This window comes from Syngnathoides biaculeatus, chromosome 19 (assembly GCF_019802595.1).
Source record: "Syngnathoides biaculeatus isolate LvHL_M chromosome 19, ASM1980259v1, whole genome shotgun sequence".
In the NCBI taxonomy this organism is placed as follows: Eukaryota; Metazoa; Chordata; class Actinopteri; order Syngnathiformes; family Syngnathidae; genus Syngnathoides; species Syngnathoides biaculeatus.
This window is the reverse complement of record NC_084658.1, coordinates 14,130,253-14,149,341: the sequence shown is the minus strand read 5'-3', so window position 1 is coordinate 14,149,341 and position 19,089 is coordinate 14,130,253. Positions and strand designations below refer to the sequence as shown.

The 19,089-nt window shown below is 44.5% G+C and overlaps 1 protein-coding gene across 1 annotated transcript in view; it reads left to right on the top strand.

Moving 5' to 3' along the window:
- The first annotated feature begins 1,234 nt into the window (after positions 1-1,234).
- The window catches only part of tram1 (translocation associated membrane protein 1), a 28,787-nt gene continuing 10,932 nt past the window's right edge, over positions 1,235-19,089 (top strand). The window contains exons 1-3 of the mRNA XM_061805658.1: positions 1,235-1,308; positions 5,431-5,496; positions 5,583-5,712. Of these exons, the coding sequence (XP_061661642.1) occupies positions 5,665-5,712 (48 nt within the window). The 5' untranslated portion in view covers positions 1,235-1,308; positions 5,431-5,496; positions 5,583-5,664. The remainder of the gene's footprint in view (positions 1,309-5,430; positions 5,497-5,582; positions 5,713-19,089) is intronic.

Here is a 19,089-nt window from a genome sequence, read left to right as displayed (position 1 = left end):
ACAAGACTCCAAAACACTTGAACTCCTCACCTTGGGGCAGGATCTCATCCTCGATCTGGATCATGGAATACAAACACAAAATATGCATGTTAGGTCTTGTTTTTGTCCACCTGGGATCGGCATCCTCAGGTTCTTCACGGTTTTATCTGAATTGCCTAGCCTGTCGAGTGACATCCTAGTCAGCGAATGAGAGTGTAGAGTTGGTCATGTTGACCCAGGATGCCGCGAATTGTTAAGTGGCTAACAGTTAGCCAGTCTGGGTTTTAAGTTACTACATTGTGGCCATCAGCACCTCTCAAATGCTTGAACGTGCACCACAGAATAGTCCAAATCTGCCAGTTCAATCAGTGAACCTATACAATTAAATCTGACGTTAGCGTGTATGTGTGTGTACGTTCAGCGGATGTCACGGACGATTCCAGGTGTCGCAAGTCTGTTGCTGTGGTGATTAGTAGTGACATAGGTTAACACCTGCTAGTGCTCACTCATGGAGATTAATGTGGCCTCAAACACACACATACATACGTACAAAGAGAGGACCTGTGTCCCCTTTAATGGCCACTGATAAAAGACACCCACCATCCTTGGAGGGATGTCAGTGCTGCTGCATTTAGACATTTTCAAGCAGCTCATGACTATCGAGCAGGGATGGTCGCGACCGCATCGAGTTACAAGGCCCGGCCGCTGACAGGTAGACAAATGCGGGTTTGTCCTTACGACCAATTGACGCAGGATGAGGGAGCGCATCGCGAAGTCGGACGGACGCCCTGGGCGGCGGCCAGCGCCGCGCTGCACGTCTTGCTTGCGCTCCGCGGATGGAAAGAGCAGATGTAGCGGCACAATCAATCTGTCACGTACACCCGAAACGGTTTGTTCATGAGATGATTTTACATATTGAACCTTTGCCGATGCACGCCGGACCTCCGAAAATGCACACGTTGGATAAAGTTATGTGACTGCCTGCGTAATCATAACCAACTCAATGACTAAATATTGTTGTCCCTTTCACGTGTGATTGAAGGGAAATTCTTGTTCCTTTTTCAAAACAACAAATTCACCCAGAAACCACATACAAAATTCCCAACAAAAAAAATCTACAGGCACACCCAAAATAGCTAAGCTAAAAAAAAATTGACGGTAAAAAAAAATTGATATGCTTTTTCTGTGGGTTACGTGGCTCAAAAATATTGTCTATTTATATAAATATTGTGCTTTTCGGTTTGTGTACCGTCGCCACCAGGGGGCAGGATAGCATAAACATACACCACTGACTCAGCATAAGCCTTTTTTCGTAAACAACAAATACCCGTGAGTACTCTCAGTTTATCACTATTTGTGTTCAAATAGCCAAGATTTAAGTGTTATAATTAACGCGACATGAGTGTCAGTTTCATTTTGGCGTTTTGTATCGCGTGTTAACATTGCGGCGCTAGCAAGACCAGCTGTTAGCCTTTTAGCCTAGCTTTTTAATATTCTCATGTGTCCACTCTCTTGAGCAACTCATGTCTTCCTCGAATATGTTTAGAAATGTGATAAAGTACAATGTGCTGTATGTGCAGCATCAAAAGACACGCTTGTTTGTAAATATTAATATTAATAATAATGCTGTGCCGTTATCCCAGAATGCTAACACGATGCGACCAAAGCTAAGCTAGATAAAATGCCTCCACATTTTTTTTTTTAATTGGGACTAATTGGCAGGTAAAAGTGTTAAAAATCATTTTCAAAAACATTTTACGATGGGGGCATGGGGCGGCAAGGTCGTTTGACTTTTTTTCCCCCCTGAGCTTTAAGTTTTTAAGTGGTCCTTCCACAGGCCAAAGAGACTCACATGGTACTATTTAGTTGTTCTTTATGCCCCTAATAGCCGTTGATATGCGCTATTAGAGGGTATTCACTGTGTAGTTTGTGCTCACATGAAAGCGCTGCTTTGTTTACGAGGGATTGTAAATAATGAGCGTGCAATGGAAAGCATTGTCATCACGGTTAAGACCCGTGGGAGGAGGAAAGGATGCAGGGACGCTTAATAACGACGAACAAATCCGCCGCTACGCTTCATTGAGCGGCCAGAATGTCGGAGAGGGTCGGGGTCTAATTTGTGGCAATCCTTGGCATTGATCGTCTTCCCGGGAGAATTTTGTGGCTTGACTGCATTTTTTTTGTTTGTTTTTGTCTTTTTTTGGGAAGGCGGAGGAGGTCTTTTGAACAATTTGAAAGCGAAATTATGGCACTTAACTTCGGAAAGCTGCGAAATCCACGTCATATTGAACGCATCTGTCAGACCAAATCACGCCACTAAATAAAATCAACAGAAGACAACCATTACATGCTTTATTTAAAAATATTTATTATTAGTAGGATACAATCTATCATGTATGTGTATTTTTATTAATTTCTTTTGTCATTTTTATATTTTTAATATTATGTCTGAAAACTATCGTAACATAACTTTTTTATTTCCAAATAATTGACCTTTTATTGTTGTTTTTCTAATATCCATATTATTTATTATTTTGTTTTTCTCTGCTAAATGTTTTTTTATTTGGTGTGGTTTGAATAATTTTGAAAATCACATTCTGATTAGTTTATATTTCATATATTTTTGTAATGATTATTATATAGTTTTTGTTGTAAAAAAGTGGATTAAATTTCACATTTTAAATGTGGATTTAGAGATATTTAATATATATTATATTTTTAGAAAATAATATATTTTGGTACTATTTTCACTTTAATTTTACTGCATTACATTTTTATTTATTTTTTAAAACCCTATTTCATCAATATTTTTTTTTGTCTTGCAAGACTTAATATTCTTGTTTTGTAGTTGTTGGCAATTACAATTAGACAATCATTTCTTCTTTTCTCAGGAAATATTATGAATTATTATTAATATTATTCATCTTGCACTTTTCACACAGGATGAAGAAGGTGTTAAAATGGCAAAAAAAAAAAAAAAAAATTGCCAGGAATTTAGGGATGCTTTGTGAGCTCTTTCCATAGGAAAAAAAAAAAAAAAAAGGTGGATGTGGGAATCAGCCCAAGGCGGCGACCGGGACACAAAGTCCAGGTGACATCCGAGCAGCACTGTCGCCAGCCCATCAGCCGTATCGCTGACGAAAACGCCAGCGGGCTTTGGTTGTTTCTTTTGAGGTCGGGACATCTCTCAGGAGAAGACTTTTAGGCGCAGGTGATCTTTATTTTGTGCTGCTATAGATCGAAAAGATTTCAAACATGATTGGTAAACAAACCCAAAGCATCTTTTCCTATGGAAATGGATAGAAATGCCATTAATGTGAAAAAAATCCTGTTTTCAAACAATGAAAGTAACACTATAATTATATTATATATGTATAATATTATATAATTATTTATTATTATTAATAATTAAAAAAACATGGAGAAATAACATTGTAGCGCCCGGAAAGTCCAGATACAAGATGTCTGTCGGGCCAATACTGACTTTATTTGAAGGTATTGGATACTCTTGAAGGCTGCACATACCAGCCAGTGATACTTAAAGGAAAAAAAACATCTGATGTCAAGTCTTCCTCACCAGAGGCTGGCGCTACTCGCAGTAGTTTCACACACTGGCAAACCACACAATTATCAAGGTCACAATTATCTGTCATTGTCAGTTTTAAAATTCTAAGTATCAAAATTACTCGGTATCGGTATAGGTGAGTACTTCAGGGTTAAACTCGTACTGTTATCAGTTTGAAAAAATAAGCAGTATCGAACATTCCAACATAATTGCATTGAATGTAAAAGAAATAAACGATAACAAATACTGCAATTCAATTAATTGTGCTGCTCCTTCTGGTGTATGCGCCTCGGCCACCAGGGGGCAGAATTTTTGCAAACATACAAGAAAGAGAGTTATATTGACGAGTGTTTTGCACATTTAATTCATTTTATTCTTTAACGTGTTTTCTGTATTTATACCTGAAAATGGGCGTTATTATTGGCAGCTGTAGACAGGTAGTGCAATGGGGGGGGGTCTGGAGGTGGGGGGGTCTCGCGCTCGTCAGTCATCGCGCGCCGCTCTGCCCTTGTCGCTGCTAAAAATTGAACCTCAAGTCGTGTCTTATTTTGGTCCGAGGAACAGGTGACGCTGTCCCACCGTGCCCCCCCCTGGCCTCAGCGCCAACCTCGCCCCCACCCCTTTGCCCGCACAGCTCCCCATTGGTTCATAAAAAATAAAGTCAAATAAAAATCACAACTCGATACTCATTTATTTAATAAATTGTATTAAATTCTGGCTGTCTCCAGCATGAAAACTCTTAAAATAAATTACTCAAATTTGAAAACTATTCGTTCTGTCCATTATCCATGTAGCTTATCCTCACAAGGGTCACAAGAAAGCCAGAACCTACCCAGCTAGCGTTGGGCGAAAGGCGGACTACACGCTGAACTGGTCGCCGGTCCGTCGCGGGGCAGATATCGACACCATCACTGGGCGGGAATCGATCCCACGGTGCTCGCACTAAAGTCAGGCGTGTGTACCACTACACCAGGGGTGTCAAACTCATTTTTGTCTCATTTTGGCCCCCGGGCCTTGAGTTTGACACGTGTCGGTCAGTAGGTTAGCCAGATAGTGGTCCACAAAATCCTACAAAATAAAAGAATTGAACATTTAAAAAAAAAAATAATAATAATAATTTTCTTTTGAAATCATGAATTCATCAGTTTGAACTATTTTCAAGTGGAATAAATGAATCTGTTCATGGGAACGTGAAACAAAACAGCTAACGAGATATGATTTTTTTTTTTTTTTTTTTTAACAGCCACTTTGTCTGGTATCCAGCTGCTGGTTAAAAAAATAAATTAAAAAAAAATAGGAAGACGGCGCTCAATGTGACACACCACCTGTGCACACTCCAAACGCTCGGTCCGGATTTCCAAATCCTATTCAAATATCCGCGCAGCCTGCCGTCCTGTAATGATGCGTCAACTTTGTGTACGGCGGCGCGCAAAGACGGAATTAATCAAATGAGCGCCGGCCTGATTGCTCGATTTGTTTACGGCACGGGAGATAACATCCAGCGTGAAACACGAACCCGCCCGACTACTCATCCTTGAAGTGTTCCTGGCCCCGGAGTAAACACAAATATTTGCAATCCTCCCCGACTCCCAGTAGGAGTGCCGCAATGCGCCGTTAATTGACCCGGCATGTTGTTTGTACGCTTGCCCTCGGTTTCCCAGTGATTTATGCCATGTGGAGGAGCCGCCGACCCGCACGTGGTTAAATTATGGCACAATCCGGGATGCTTACTTTTAAATCGCATGCTTAAGTGCAAAAACTCAACTTTGTTTGGACGTCGGTTTTATGTGCGGTAAACTGCGGAGGGGGTGCCACAAGTTTTCGGGCAATGTGGCGAAACTTTGTTCAGTCAGTCACTTTTCTTGTTCTGTTTTCCCCGCCTAAAGCCAACCGACTCCAGTTCCGAAGTGGCCCTGGGAACGCAGGAGCTACCACCTGATTAAAAATGCGAGGTGAGATATTAATATCACGCTCAACCCCATCTTGATGTCAGCGAGGATTTCTCCGACCTGCAATACGGCTTAATTGGTGGCCACAGGTCTGTTTCCCGGAGGTATGTGACGGAGGAAGCGGCGCTCCGCCCGGACAACAATGGCCCTCCACAGAGATCCCGGCCAGTCATGCAACGCGGCGGGCACGTCGTTGACCCCGGGGTTAACTCTCCCCAGGTAAAGCCGCGTCCAACGGCGGACAAAAGGGCGCTTCTCTCCCAGGTGGGGCGGCCCGGCGTATCCGCGCACTGACAGATTGTCGAATTCGCCGCGGGTTCCCATAAGAGTGGGTGGCCCGGGCCAACAGTGGGGCCATTCATGCTGGGTGGGACGACGGGGGGTTGGGGTGCTTCCATGAACCTGGATTAATTTAAAAGAAAGGCTCCCTTCGTGTTCGAAGAATATCAATCGATGCATGAAAACGTCCGGGTCGGGATGTCAAGTTGCCGCGGTGATCGGTTGATAAACGCGAGGGAAAGATGGGATGCGACGCGGCAAAATCGCCTTGAAAAGTGGTCGTTTCTCGACCTGTTTGGGCATCAGATAAACAAATATTTCACATGGTTCCCCGACAGTGGTGTGTTTTTTTTTTTTTTTTTTTTTTTTTAATAAAATGAAATAAGCTGGTGAAGCGTTGGCCTCACAGTTCTGAGGTCCGGGTTCAATTCCGGACCCGCCAGTGTGGAGTTTGCATGTTCTTCCCTGTGCCTGCCTGGGTTTTCTCCGGGTGGGCACTCGGTTTCCTCCCACATCCCAAAAACATGCAACATTAATTGGGGACTCTTAAATTGCCCGTAGGTGTGATTCTGATTGCGGCTGTTTGTCTCCACGTGCCTTGCGATTGGCTGGCAACCAGTTCAGGGTGTACCCTGCCCCTTGACAGCTGGGATAGGCTCCAGCACGCTCCGCGACCTTTCTGAGGATAGGCGGCAAAGGGTAAAATGGAACATTTGCATCATGTCGAAGAAGGTTTTTTTTTTTTGACAGTTTGAGAATGACTGATCGAAGTCGGATAATCCCAAACTGTGTCGCCAAAATTCCTGTAGACTCGGTCGTGACATATTTTCCCAAATATGACCTTTTGCCCTATTGTGAAAAGGTTAAATCCAATTCTTTTTTCTTTTTATTTAAATTAAATGGCCGTAATGTCAGCTAGGACGTGTTTGGCGAACTCGCGGGCAGGATACTTCCTCAGATTAGGGGGGGTTGGGGGGTTATTTACACAGTCTCTCTCTCCCCCCCCGGTAATCTGGGCCACAGGGGAACATACCTGTACTGTGTCAAAGGCCCGGCTCCGGTTACACACCGGGAGCCAGCGTGGAAGCGTACCGCCATCCGGGGAGGCTCCGCGGGGACTGGCTCGGCTCCAAGGAGGTTGGCAGCGGGCACGCGGGGGAGAGGAACACGGACAGAGGCAGGCAGCCATCGTCCGTCTAACCCCCCATCTCCCGCCCACTTCGTTTTAACACTATTTTTGATTTTAACACGATTCTTGACAGTTAATGAAAATGCTAATCTGTTCCAGCTCTCTCAAAACGATAATTAATAAATGTTGTAAAGTGTTTTTAACAGGTTATTGTATTATTGTACTACTAACCACCTCCGCAATCTGTAAAATCAACCAAGTAGTTCCTTTGTAACTTTACCATCTACCTTTTTAATTTTTAAATATATAATAATTAATATTACGTGTAAAATATGTTTTGATATTTGATATTTTGAAAATATGCTTTTTTTAAGACGAGGATATTTGTATTTTACCACCCCCCCAAAAAATGATGGTGAATAATGCGGAATGTGAAAATGCAAAAAAAAAAAAAAAAAAAAATCTGCAACAGACTGAATCGCTAATAGCTGAACTTGGACATAGCGAAGGAACACTTGTTACTTTTTTAATTTTGGGCCTTGATTATTTTTTTTTTGTAGCAATAGAAGAAGTGCTATTCTTCTATGTTTGTCTCTGCACGACTGTATCATACTGCGCCCTTGTGACCAAAGTGGGCACAGCAGAAGGAGCAGCACATTGAACTGGATTGCAACGTGAAACCAAGTTACATAAAGTAATTCTTTATCCATCCATTTTCTGAGCTGCTTATCCTCACAAGGGTCAGGGGAGTACTGGAGCTTACCCCAACTTTTTTTAGATTATATCTAATTGTGATCTTTTTTTTGTTTGCTCTTGAGGACTCTTGAACGGATAAATGGCGGTTCCATTCCTTTCAATGGGGAAAGACGATTTAACTCACAATTGAGATTGGGTGGGTCGACGGTTTGGACGAGTACGAAAATGTAACAGGTTGTGCTGAGCCGGGCGAATGAGCCTGGACTCAATCACTTGCGCCAAGGTGAAAATGTGGCCACCAGCACGAGTGGGTCTAATCCATTGCAGACATGTGCAAGGCACCATTTTGCGAGTGGTGCTGTGTGTGTGTGTGTGTGGGGGGGGGGGGTGTCAGGTGCAAACAATTGCAGCAGCTGTCAGTGAGCTGCCATGATCTCGTTTGATATCTTAATTGCGAGTCAATCCCGCAGCAATTCTGGTTACGTCGGGACTCGACCCGGTCTGCTTCCATCTGTCAGGGATCCTGAGCTTCTATATCTCCGGGATGGACGCGCGCACGTGCGTACACACGTTGCGTCCAGCCTGTCCTGCGTCTCGCTGGGAAATCGGCCCTGATTGCTGCTATTTCCTCTGACTTTTAACGATACGGGTCGGTTGTGGGGGGTAGGAGCGGGCTAATGCTGATAATTGCCACGTTTCAAAACTACTGGACTCCCAACACCACCCAAAGTCTGCTGCCCTCCTCCTCGCTCGTCAGTTCAACGCCATTAGCATGAGAGCGGCGAGCACGTCAATGTCGATTCAGATCCACAATCCCAAGACTCTCCAGATCCCCACATTTTTTTTTTTTTTTAACCTCGCCACGTGGTCCGGAGTCGAGCGATCGGGGATCCGGTATCCAAAATGTCTATGAGCATTTACTATAGATGGGGAAAATGATTTCGTATTTACGAGAATTTTTTTTGAAAAATCAAAATAATGAAAGGAGAGAGATGAAATTGGTAAATTTCCACCAAAATCATTCAGAAATATTCAAAAGGTGATAATAATAAAGAAATAATAATAATCTGAACAACTTCATAAACAAACACTGAATTAAGGAAAGATTTAAAAGAAAATCATGACAATTCAGAAAATAACCCCCTCAAGATAAAGTCAATTATAAAATATTCTGAACATTTCTGAAAAATGTGATGTGTGGCGACAGCTGCAAACATGCGAGTTGAAAGCCTGTCCCCTTCTTTTGCTGCAACGTTTGAGTTGAAATATCCCTCGACGCCACCACATCGATGCTACTTTCCTTAGCCTGTCTATGGCGTTTTAGCTTAAGCTAGTGGGAGCATTCCTACGGAAAGGATATGAAGAGATGACCGTCCGGCGCGTCGACAGCTCTGAGCGATCGGCCGCCACGAGGCGCCTCCCGCCTCCCGATTCTGCGCCCCGACTCCTCGACCCCTCGCGGTGATTTATGTGGCCCCAGGAAGCCGGGGGTCTATTTGAGGGCCCTGCGAGGAATGAAAGTGTTACCAGCGGGTGTCGGAGGCGAAGGGGAGACGCTGCGGGGAGAGTTATGAGTTTTCTCAGCTGAGTGCCCGGCTTTGGTGCGGAGGGGAGGGGGGAGGCGGACTGCCGTGTGTGAGGAGAGGGGACGGCGGCGGGGGGGAGTGGGTCCTTGGAGCCCGCAGGCTTGAACTCCACAGCTGAACTAGTGACCCCGACCATCCATCAGTGCCGGGGGGTGTGACAAGGCAGCGGGTATGTGACAGAAGGGGGCAGACGTGGAGAAGCTAAGCGACGGGTACGAGGGACCGCGGGGCTAAATCGTGCCGGGAGGCACAAGAGGGCGAAGGGCGGTCGGAGGGATTTTGACTCGGTGTTTGTTCCATCTCCTTCTGTTAAATCTGACTGACCGAGCGCTGATTTAATTCAGTTTTTTTTTTTTTTTCGCAAAAAGTGTTCAATTATTATTGAAAAAAAGTCATTCCAAACCAAGGTTAGCTCAGCAGGAGTCCCTGGGGGAATTCACCAAACTCTAATCAAATCATCCATTGTTATTTATTGAAATATTCCAGAAGATTTCCCCCGAATTCCTGTGATTCCGTTATTGCCTGATTCAAATCATTTGCATAAAATGTACACACGTTGACGGAAAGCCACTGGGCCACCGTACATGGGGAAAAGCAAGGTTCACTCCGAGTAATCATTCCTGGGATGCAATTTTTTATCTCCCTCAGACAGCGGGACTAAAACGAGACTCTTTCTACTGGACAAGTCCAACATTTTTGCTTCTAGTGTTTCCAGTCCTGTGCGATTAAAGCGCGAGTCCGAGCCAGACTGAAATCCCCCACCCACGTACCCCCCAAAACCCACTCCCGCTTCCACTCCCCTCGTCTTTCAGCTGTTGCCCAAGACTCACTGTCACTTGGCCCGGCGTGGCCAATGGGCGGACTTGATCCCAGCCTCCGTCCTCAAAGGGGCATTGGTTCCCGGCCAGTGACCCCCTCAAGTGTATGTGTGTCTTTTTTTTGGGTCGGGTGGGGGCTAAGAAGCACTAATGATTAACTGCGAACTCCAAGATGGAGCCTTTTGCTGGCGGTATTATGAGAATTACGAGGTTGTGAGACTTGGTCTTTAAATGAGGGTTTGTGTGTTTGTTTGTTGTTGTTTTTGTTTTCCAAAAAATTGGGATGGTAATGGAAAAAAGAACAAGTGTGAATTAGGGGAAACCTCAAAGTTGTATCAGTTGTTCTTTGCAGAGGATAAAGAATTTATGCCTTGGAATTGTGGCATCAGTCCCATGCTTTATTTTTATTTTTATCTTATTTTAAATTAAAAGCCCATTTCAGCGCCCGGCGACCCCTCGTGAGCTGCCGCAAGACGAACTCGCCCCACGTATATCTCTGCGTCCGCTGTTCCGTTATCGAATATTGCGACCATCAATCTTCGCTATCACCAACGCCGCATTTGTCCTGACCGGCCCTTCGCACTCTCTAAATTTAATTCCTCGGCCTCCTTTTTTTTTCCGCCACCTTTAATCGCCTTTTCCAAACGCGCGCGTGCAGTTTTAATACCTGCTCGTGATACGTTGATACGTAAAGCCGCGGCCCACTCGGGCTGATGACTTTCCAGTTGTGAAAGTCTAGCTTATCCAAACACACGCGAGACCGAGACGTTCCGGACTAACCGAAGTGTGTGTATGTGTGTGTTATGCACTCCCTGTTCTGTGGAAATGATTAAATAAAAAAAAAATAGGCCGTCACTTCCCGCGAAGAAAACTCTCTGTCGGTCGGTTGGTTTGCGTGTGAGTTAGTCAGTGAGTTAGTTGGTTCATTATTTATTCTGTCAGTCAGTCACTCAGTAAATTGGTTACTTGGTAAATCAGTCAGTTGCTCAGTTGGTTATCCTGAGTGAGTGATTAAAGTGTGTCAGTCAGCTAGTTAGTTGGTTAGTCACTTAATGAGTCAGACATTTTGGGGCAGAGTCACTGATGGTGTAATGGTACACACGCCTGAGTTTAGTGCAAGCACAGCAGGATCGATTCCCTATCAGTGATGGTGTCGATATCTGCCCTGCGACTGACCGGCGACCAGTCCAGGGTGTAGTCCGTCCGCCTATCGCCCGAAGCTAGCTGGGATAGTCTCCGGGTTTCCTGCAAGCAGCTTGGATAATGACATGACGTTTTGGAGCAATCAGTTGATTTAGTCAGTGATTCGGATGGTAACTCAGTTCTTTGTTCAGTCCAGGGGTGTCAAACTCATTTTTCTCATGGGCCACATTCACGACTTTGAAACAAAAATATTGGCTCATCTCATCATATTTACATCATCAATTTATGAACTAGTTTTGGAATCGGAAATCAAGGGTTATGTTTTTTTTTTCCAACTCTTCATGTTTGGTAACACAAAAATGCTTGTACTATCTCAACTTTAGCATTTATGATACATGAGAATTTGAAATTTTGGTCCCGATTTTTATACAAGAATCATGGAAATTGACACTGTATATTTGGCTTCGCGGGCCACATAAAATCATGTGGTGGGCCGGATCCGCCCCCCCCCCCCCCCCAGGCCTTGTGCGTTAGTCAGTCGGTCAGTTGATTGGCCAGATAGTGGTCCACAAAATGCTACAAAATAAAAGAATTGAACAATAAAAAAAATCTTTGGAAATCGTGAATTTTGTTAGGTACTCCCTGTTGGAATGTTGAAAAGAAACACAGGGCAAGAAGAAGCGCTCCATCACATCTTTGTGGTACAGGTGGAAACTTCTCGTCTTTTTACGCATCCCGTCATTTTTATCATCACTTCCTCGTATTCTTTTACATTCCGACATGCATTTTCCGCTTTTTATCAATAGCGAGCACTTCATTGTAGCCACAAAACCGGACCCGCCGGCCGCGCTGCAACCCGATCGGCCTTTTAGTGTCGAGCGATGGCCGCCTGCCTGCGTTCTCACGGAATCCGCTGTCATGTGACCCCGCTCGACTGACCGACCGCCCCAAAACCAAAGTCTGACCTCATCGATCGCTCGCCGTCCCAGGCGACGCGTTTACTGTACTGCTGCGCTGTTTAAGCTAATCCTTTGTTGATGAATTATTAATGATAATCCTTTTAATGTCAGAAGTAAAAAAAACATGATCATGATAGGCAAACCTGTATACTTTTACAGATCAGTTTAAAAGTTATTAGTTATTAGTTATTCCTTTTTTTTTTTTTTACTTGACAAATTATAGTAACAATTGAGGGAGAAAGTTCTAATTGAGTTACAGCATAAAATAATACATGCAATATTTTTAAGAACATTACAAATAATACTATAGTAATTGAATTGAGTAATTTAATTAAGATTTGCTACATGAAAATATGTTCTACGGTGTTATTTTGTACATCCATCCATTTTCCTACCCGCTTATCCTCACGAGAGTGGCGGGAGTGCTGGAGCCTATATCTTGTACATGAAAACTGATTTTTTTTTTCCCCTTAAAAAATACAGAGCATATTGCTGCCACACCACGTTATAATGTGTAATTTGTCACATAATGTGTAATGTATTATATTACAACATGAACCCCATCACATTATAACATTATACCTATCATATTATAACGTGATAGTGACACTTTTTTGGGAGGTGGCGTGGGTGGCAGCAATACGCTTCCATAAAAAAATAAAATAGAACCCCCCCCAAAAAAAAAAAAAAAAAAAAAGGGGACAGTGGCTGCTTTTTCGAGCAACAAAAGCTTCGGGGGCCTCTTGTCTAATGAGCGCAGAGTGCTGATGGGTAATGAGGTGCTATCAGGTGTCTCCGTGGCCCGCGTGGCCCCCACCGCGTTGCCGCGCCAGCTCATGCGTGCTTTTACACCGCCATCTACTGACCCACATGAACACCATGTGGAGGGCTTTTGCACGGTACAAACAAATATCAGTCGTGACTGAAAAATCAGCCTCCTAAAATCTAAAAATTTGAACAAATAATCCAGCTCCCTCTAAAATAGATGAAATATTGGTTTCTTGTTTTCTTTAGGGCTTGTCCCATTTCGTGGTCCCTTTTCCATGTGAGCCCATCTCCTGCATCCTCCTCACGACATCCATCAACCTTGTCTTTGGTCTTCCTCTCGCTCTGTTCCCCGGCAGCTCCGCCCTCATCATCCTTTTCCCAATATATTTGCGCTCCCTCCTCTGTAAGTGTCCAAATCATCGGCGTCTGCCCTCTCCAACTTTGTCTCCGAAAGATCAAACTTCGGCCATCCCTCTAATGAACCTCAACACCTTCATTTGTTGCTGCTTCCTGTTTTCTCTTCAGTGCCGACCTCACCACTGTTTTATAAACTTTGCCCGTCATCCTAGACTCTTTGACACTTAGCACAGCTCACATCTTCCTCCACCGATTCAAAACCCGTTTTGGACCCGCTAACTCAGTCCTCCACCCTCGCTATCTCTCCTCACTCTTACTCCTCCACCTCTCTCATTCACGCACATATATCCTGTTTTATTTCAGGTAATCTTCATTCCTCTTCTTTTCAGCGCATGCCTCCACCTTTCTAATTGTTCTTCCACCTGCTCCCTGCCATCATTGATGATCACAGTCATATACGGACATCACGGTCCACGGAGATTCCAGTCTAAATTCATCTGTCAGCCTGTCCATCACCATTGCAAACAGGAAGGGGCTCAGGGTTGAGCCCTGATGAATTCCTACCTCCTCCTTAAATTCCTCTATCGCGCCGACAGCACAGCTTACCAGTGTTCTGCTGCCCATGTTACAAAAAATTGGCAAAATAAATACTATTTTAAAAAATCCAAATCTAAACTTTAAATAGAAAAACTCCTAAAATACTTAGCGACCCCCATATGTGCATTAAGAGCGCCATCAACTGCCCAGGTCCATAAATTAAATTTGGATGAAACTCCAAATTCCAGAAATTTTGAGGCGTGCATAAACAGTATTTATATATCCCACCAAAACATCCAAAAACCGCAGATGGACCCAAAATCCACTTAATATATGCATGACCTAAACTTCATGCTTGCTTGTTACTCGGGAAAGTCCCACGGCCGGCGAAATGACCTCGGAGTAGCCCTCGTAGGGTACGCGGGGACCTACGGGTGCCATAAACTATACTTTGACGTCATAAAATGATCAATAATTGTCACAAGTCAAACAGAGTGTTAATCCAGGGGAGCGCTCCACGCTGACATCATACGAACAAGGCAGCTCATTCATGTTTTTTTTCCACACCAGTCTGTTAGTTGTCACGCGTAAAACAACATGTCCGCTCTCCCCTCCGCCTCACCTCTCACACGGCGAAGCCCTCATCAACTTCCCGCCGCATTTGTCCTCCAGCGACGGACGCCTTTGTCCCAAATTACAGTCCGCTCCGTCCGTCTCCCGAAGCAAAATAAACAGCGTCTGATTTTGATGCGTTTGACCGTCTTGGCCTTGTTTGGCTTGGCCGCCATCTCCGCCGCTGCGGTTCCGTTGTGAAGGTTTTGAGGCCTGCAGCGCCGCTGGGAGATAACCTGATTATTCACCAAAATGGCTTCCACAGCACACATGCTAATAAGGGCCAAACAGCCGCACGGTGTTTTCTTGAAACGGGGGGGGGGAGATGATGTCATCGGCGTGCGTTTTGTCTGCTGGACCTCCGAGTTCCCCGCGTCTGAACCACGCCGGTTCCAACCTTTGCTGAGAGCAAGGCGTACAGACGGCGCAAATGTCAGGCGACGGCGGACTTTCGCTGTGACTTTGCAACCCTTCGGTAAAAGTTTCATCAGTTTTAAAGCGGCATCGCTGCAACCACAGCACTTGCGTTCTGTACATCGACTGGGTACGAATTGAAAGTACCAAAAGTCCTTTTAAGGGACCCAGGGGGAGGTTTAAATTTATGGGAAATATTCTAGTGTGGGTGGCTCTTTAAGACTACGCGAAAAAGTGATGTTTTTCTACACTGTCTTGTCCGACCCTTATTGATTTTACATATGAATCTAACAGGGTGAAGGTTAAAGAACATCTGCCGGATTGTTCTCCAGGAAACTAGACAGGCAAATTTGATACTTCGAGGCAAAAAAAAAAGTCTTGTCGACCGCTTTTTGTAGTCGATTTAGCTGATTTGGCTTTTTTCAGCTGACTGGCTGACCTACTGAACTCCCAACGCGACGATCGTCGGAATTGCTTCTTGGCGAAATGACCAACCAATAAAATGTCTGACTAAACAACCGACTGAGCAATTTATTAACCGTCCATATGGATGCCTCACAACAACTAACAAACTGATTGACCATCTCCCCAACTAACTGACCGACCGGCCGGCTAACTCGCTGACAACAGACTAAACCCATAAAAATTTAAAAACCCCACCCTTTGTCCTTTTGCTTCGGAATAAAAGCGACCCGGGGTTTGCACATGAGCAACATTTGTGGCGCGTAGCGAAAGTGACGCGGGGTGAACGTCTGGGTCACTTTATTGCCCCGATAAAACGTCCTGAGGGGGTAAACCGCCGCCTTGCGCCCCAAACAAACACTCATTCCTCACACTGGAGTCTGCCTCTCTCGCTCCAAAAAAAGTGTTTTACGGCCATTACACCCCCCCCTTTGTGTGCAGATGGGTTAAATATGACATCAAAGCTTCTTTTCAAATCCTTCACAGTACTTCTCGTGTTTCTCCGCCGGTATCGAGTTCAAACCCTGCATTTTTACAGTAGATTTAATGGATCAATGTCTGTAATCACATTAGCACCGGCTTAATGTAGAACAAATTTCAGCGTGGCGACCATCAAAGACGGCGGGCCCGAGCTCTAATCAGCCGTGGCATCTCGGGCTGCACTCGGAGATCTGCGGGCCCGCTGTGATAAGCTGCAAGAATAGGCAGCCCCTGAATGCGCCCCACCCCCACGCACCACAGTTATAATAATTTCATCTCTGAGATTCCTAATCGCAGATCTTTGATTGGAAAAATCCTATCAGGGAATTTAGTGAAGAAAGTACATTTTAGGTGGGAAAAAAAGACAAAGTACAGTGATGCCTCGGTTCTCGACCACAATCCGTTCCGTTCAAAAAGTGAATTGTTCGAAAACCGAATCGGTGTTTCCCAGTACAATGATTGGAAAAAGAAATAATGTGTTCCAAGCCTAACAAATTTGGCTTTTTAAAGCTGTTTTTTTTTTTTTTTCCAGAAACACGCACACCAGATTCGTACTCGGCTATCAATTCTTTCTTGCAGTCGACCGTTTTACGCAGAGCTTTCCGTTTTTCAGAACCAGTAACCTTACTACCTCCACTTCCCTTCTTTGGAGCCATGATTGGGGGTTCATACGAGATAATGAGAATGAGATGAGGAGAAAAACAACAGTCATGACCGGGACACATCTGTGAACAGAGGCTGCATTATACAGAATAATAAAAGTGCGCTGATTGTGCCGCGCACATTATGTTATTTCCGTTTTTTTCGGCGGTGTGGGAATTCACAACAAAAAGCGTGGTGGATCAGCCGGTCTGGTAGCACACAAAATGTTATCCTTTTGTTGGGGGCGTTGGAGTACCGATTTTCGTTTGAAAATAGAAGTAAAAAAAATCTCGAAATTTTTGTCCAAAAACCGATTTGTTTGAAAACAGGGGAATCGGGGGAAAAAATTATACTCATACATACATATATATACTGTTTGTGTGTGGACACAAAACAGAAGCCATGTTTGTGTTAAAAACTCCGACACCACACAGGATGATGGATGATATCCACTGTAGCTGTTTGTTTGCACTGCGGCTGAATATGTATCGACCTCCCGGCCAACTGGAAGTAATGTCCCAAAAAATAAAATAAAATAAATAAATAAAATACTTACGAGCAATGGCTTCACACGTGTAAAAAAACAAAAACATGTAGTGGTGGGCCACAATCAAACACACACATGGGGGTGGCGAGAGGGAAAGCTTGTCTTGATTAACCGGGCCGGGGGAAGCCGAGCGTGTTTTGGCCGTGGCGTCATGTCCCGCTTCCCCGAGCCATCCATTCTGCTTTGTCTCCAATTTGTCTCGTTGCGTTTTTCCACAAATTCGTATGGCTTGCCCGCCGGCCTCACGGGAAGATCCGAGGTTTTTTTTTCAGGTGTGAGTCCAACTTTTGAGTTTTATACGCACACGCGGTATTAAATTGGGGGCACAGTGGACGACTGGTTCGAGCGTCTGACCGCGGCTCAAATCCCGGTATCCCCTGTGTGGTGTTTGCATGTTCTCCCCGTGCCTGCGCGTTTTTTTTTTTGTGGTGGTTAACGGTTTCCTCCCACTTCCCAAAAAAAACATGATTCAATTGGGGACTCTTAAATTGCCCGTAGGTGCGATTGTGAGTGCGTCTGTTGTCTTTCTCCCTGTGCCCTGCGATTAGCTGACAACCAGTTAAAGGTGTACCCCGCTCCATCCCGAAGATAGCTGGGATAGGCTCCACCACTCCTGCGACCCTTGTGAGGATAAGCAGCCCAAAGATAATGGGTGGATATGATAATTTTAAAAATCACTTTCTGATTAGTTTATATTTAATATATTTTTGTAATGATTCTTATATAGTTTTCTTTCTAAAAAGTGGATTAAATTTCACGTTTTTAGAGATATTATTTAACATATATTATCCATCCATTTTCTTTGCCGCTTTTAGTATATATATATAATATATATATATATATAATATATTATTATTATATATATTATTAGTATATATATATATATATTACTATCAATATGAATTATATATTCTGATATCCTTTAATAGTTTACATTTTTCTTGTATTTTTTAAATACATTTGGCAAAATAAATTTAACTGACGTGTTCATTTAGGCGCCACGCTGGTAGAGCGTTGGCCTCACGGTTCTGAAGTCCCGGGTTCAATCCCGAGCCCCACCTGTGTGGAGTTTGCATGTCCACCCCGTGTGGGTTTTCTCCGGGCACTCCGGTTTCCTCCCACATCCCAAAAATATGCAACATTAATTGGACACTCTAAATTGCCCCTAGGTGTGATTCTGAGTGCAACCAGTTCAGGGTGTCCGCCGCCTCCTGCCCGTTGACAGCCGGTATAAGCTCCAGCACTTAAGCGGCAAAAGAAAATGGATGGATGGATGGATGGATGTGTTCATTTATTTTTTCATGCATTCATCTTTTGCGTCGTCATCACAGAGTACAATGCATAGAACTCTTTTCTGTTTTTGTGTAGTCGCTCGGCCACGTTATTCCCCCTGCACGACATTGTTACAACGCTCCTGGAATAATTTCTCTTATTTACAGAACCCCGCGCGACCCGTCTACCACGCTCTGATCACGCACACCGGCCCACTGCCTGTAATTACCCTCAGCCCGCTCTTCAATCTGTCACTGCCCCGACTCGTTTGTCAGTGCGCAACGCGGCGTGATTAAAGAAACCTTAACGGTGCCGTTGCAAAGAAACAAAACGGGGGGGGGGGGGGGGATCCTGGGAACTCTCGGAGCCGAGCGCGGGCCGCTAATGCGTCTAAGATGCCGCTGCATTATGGTAATTAAAGACATGCAACATTACAGGGCTTCATTAATCATGCCTTCAATGGACTTTGAAACCTTAATGAAAAACGGACCGCCACGCCACGTTTATTGTGCCTTTTACAAATTGTGGCGGTGGTGGGGGGACCGCACACGCCGGCAGACCCCCTGAAATTCGGGATGTAGAAAGGATGTAAAGAAATAAGATGCCGCAGCTTCGGGAAAACAAAAATGGAGAAAAAAGTTGACTGGTGTAAGGGGTTGACCAGCTACTTAAAGACGCAGCAACCTGAGAAAAAGACAGAGGCGCTATCTACCCACCAGCTAGCTTGCGAGCGAACCGTTAGCCGAGCTAAACGTTTGAGCGTAAGGGCTTTTTTTTTAACATCTTACTCATTCCGTCCCCTCCGAAGATCAACTCCTTCTGGGGGTGCATTAGGGCGAGATGAGAACGGGAGATAAGTGGCTTTTACCGTGCCAGAAATGACCCTAACCCGTTA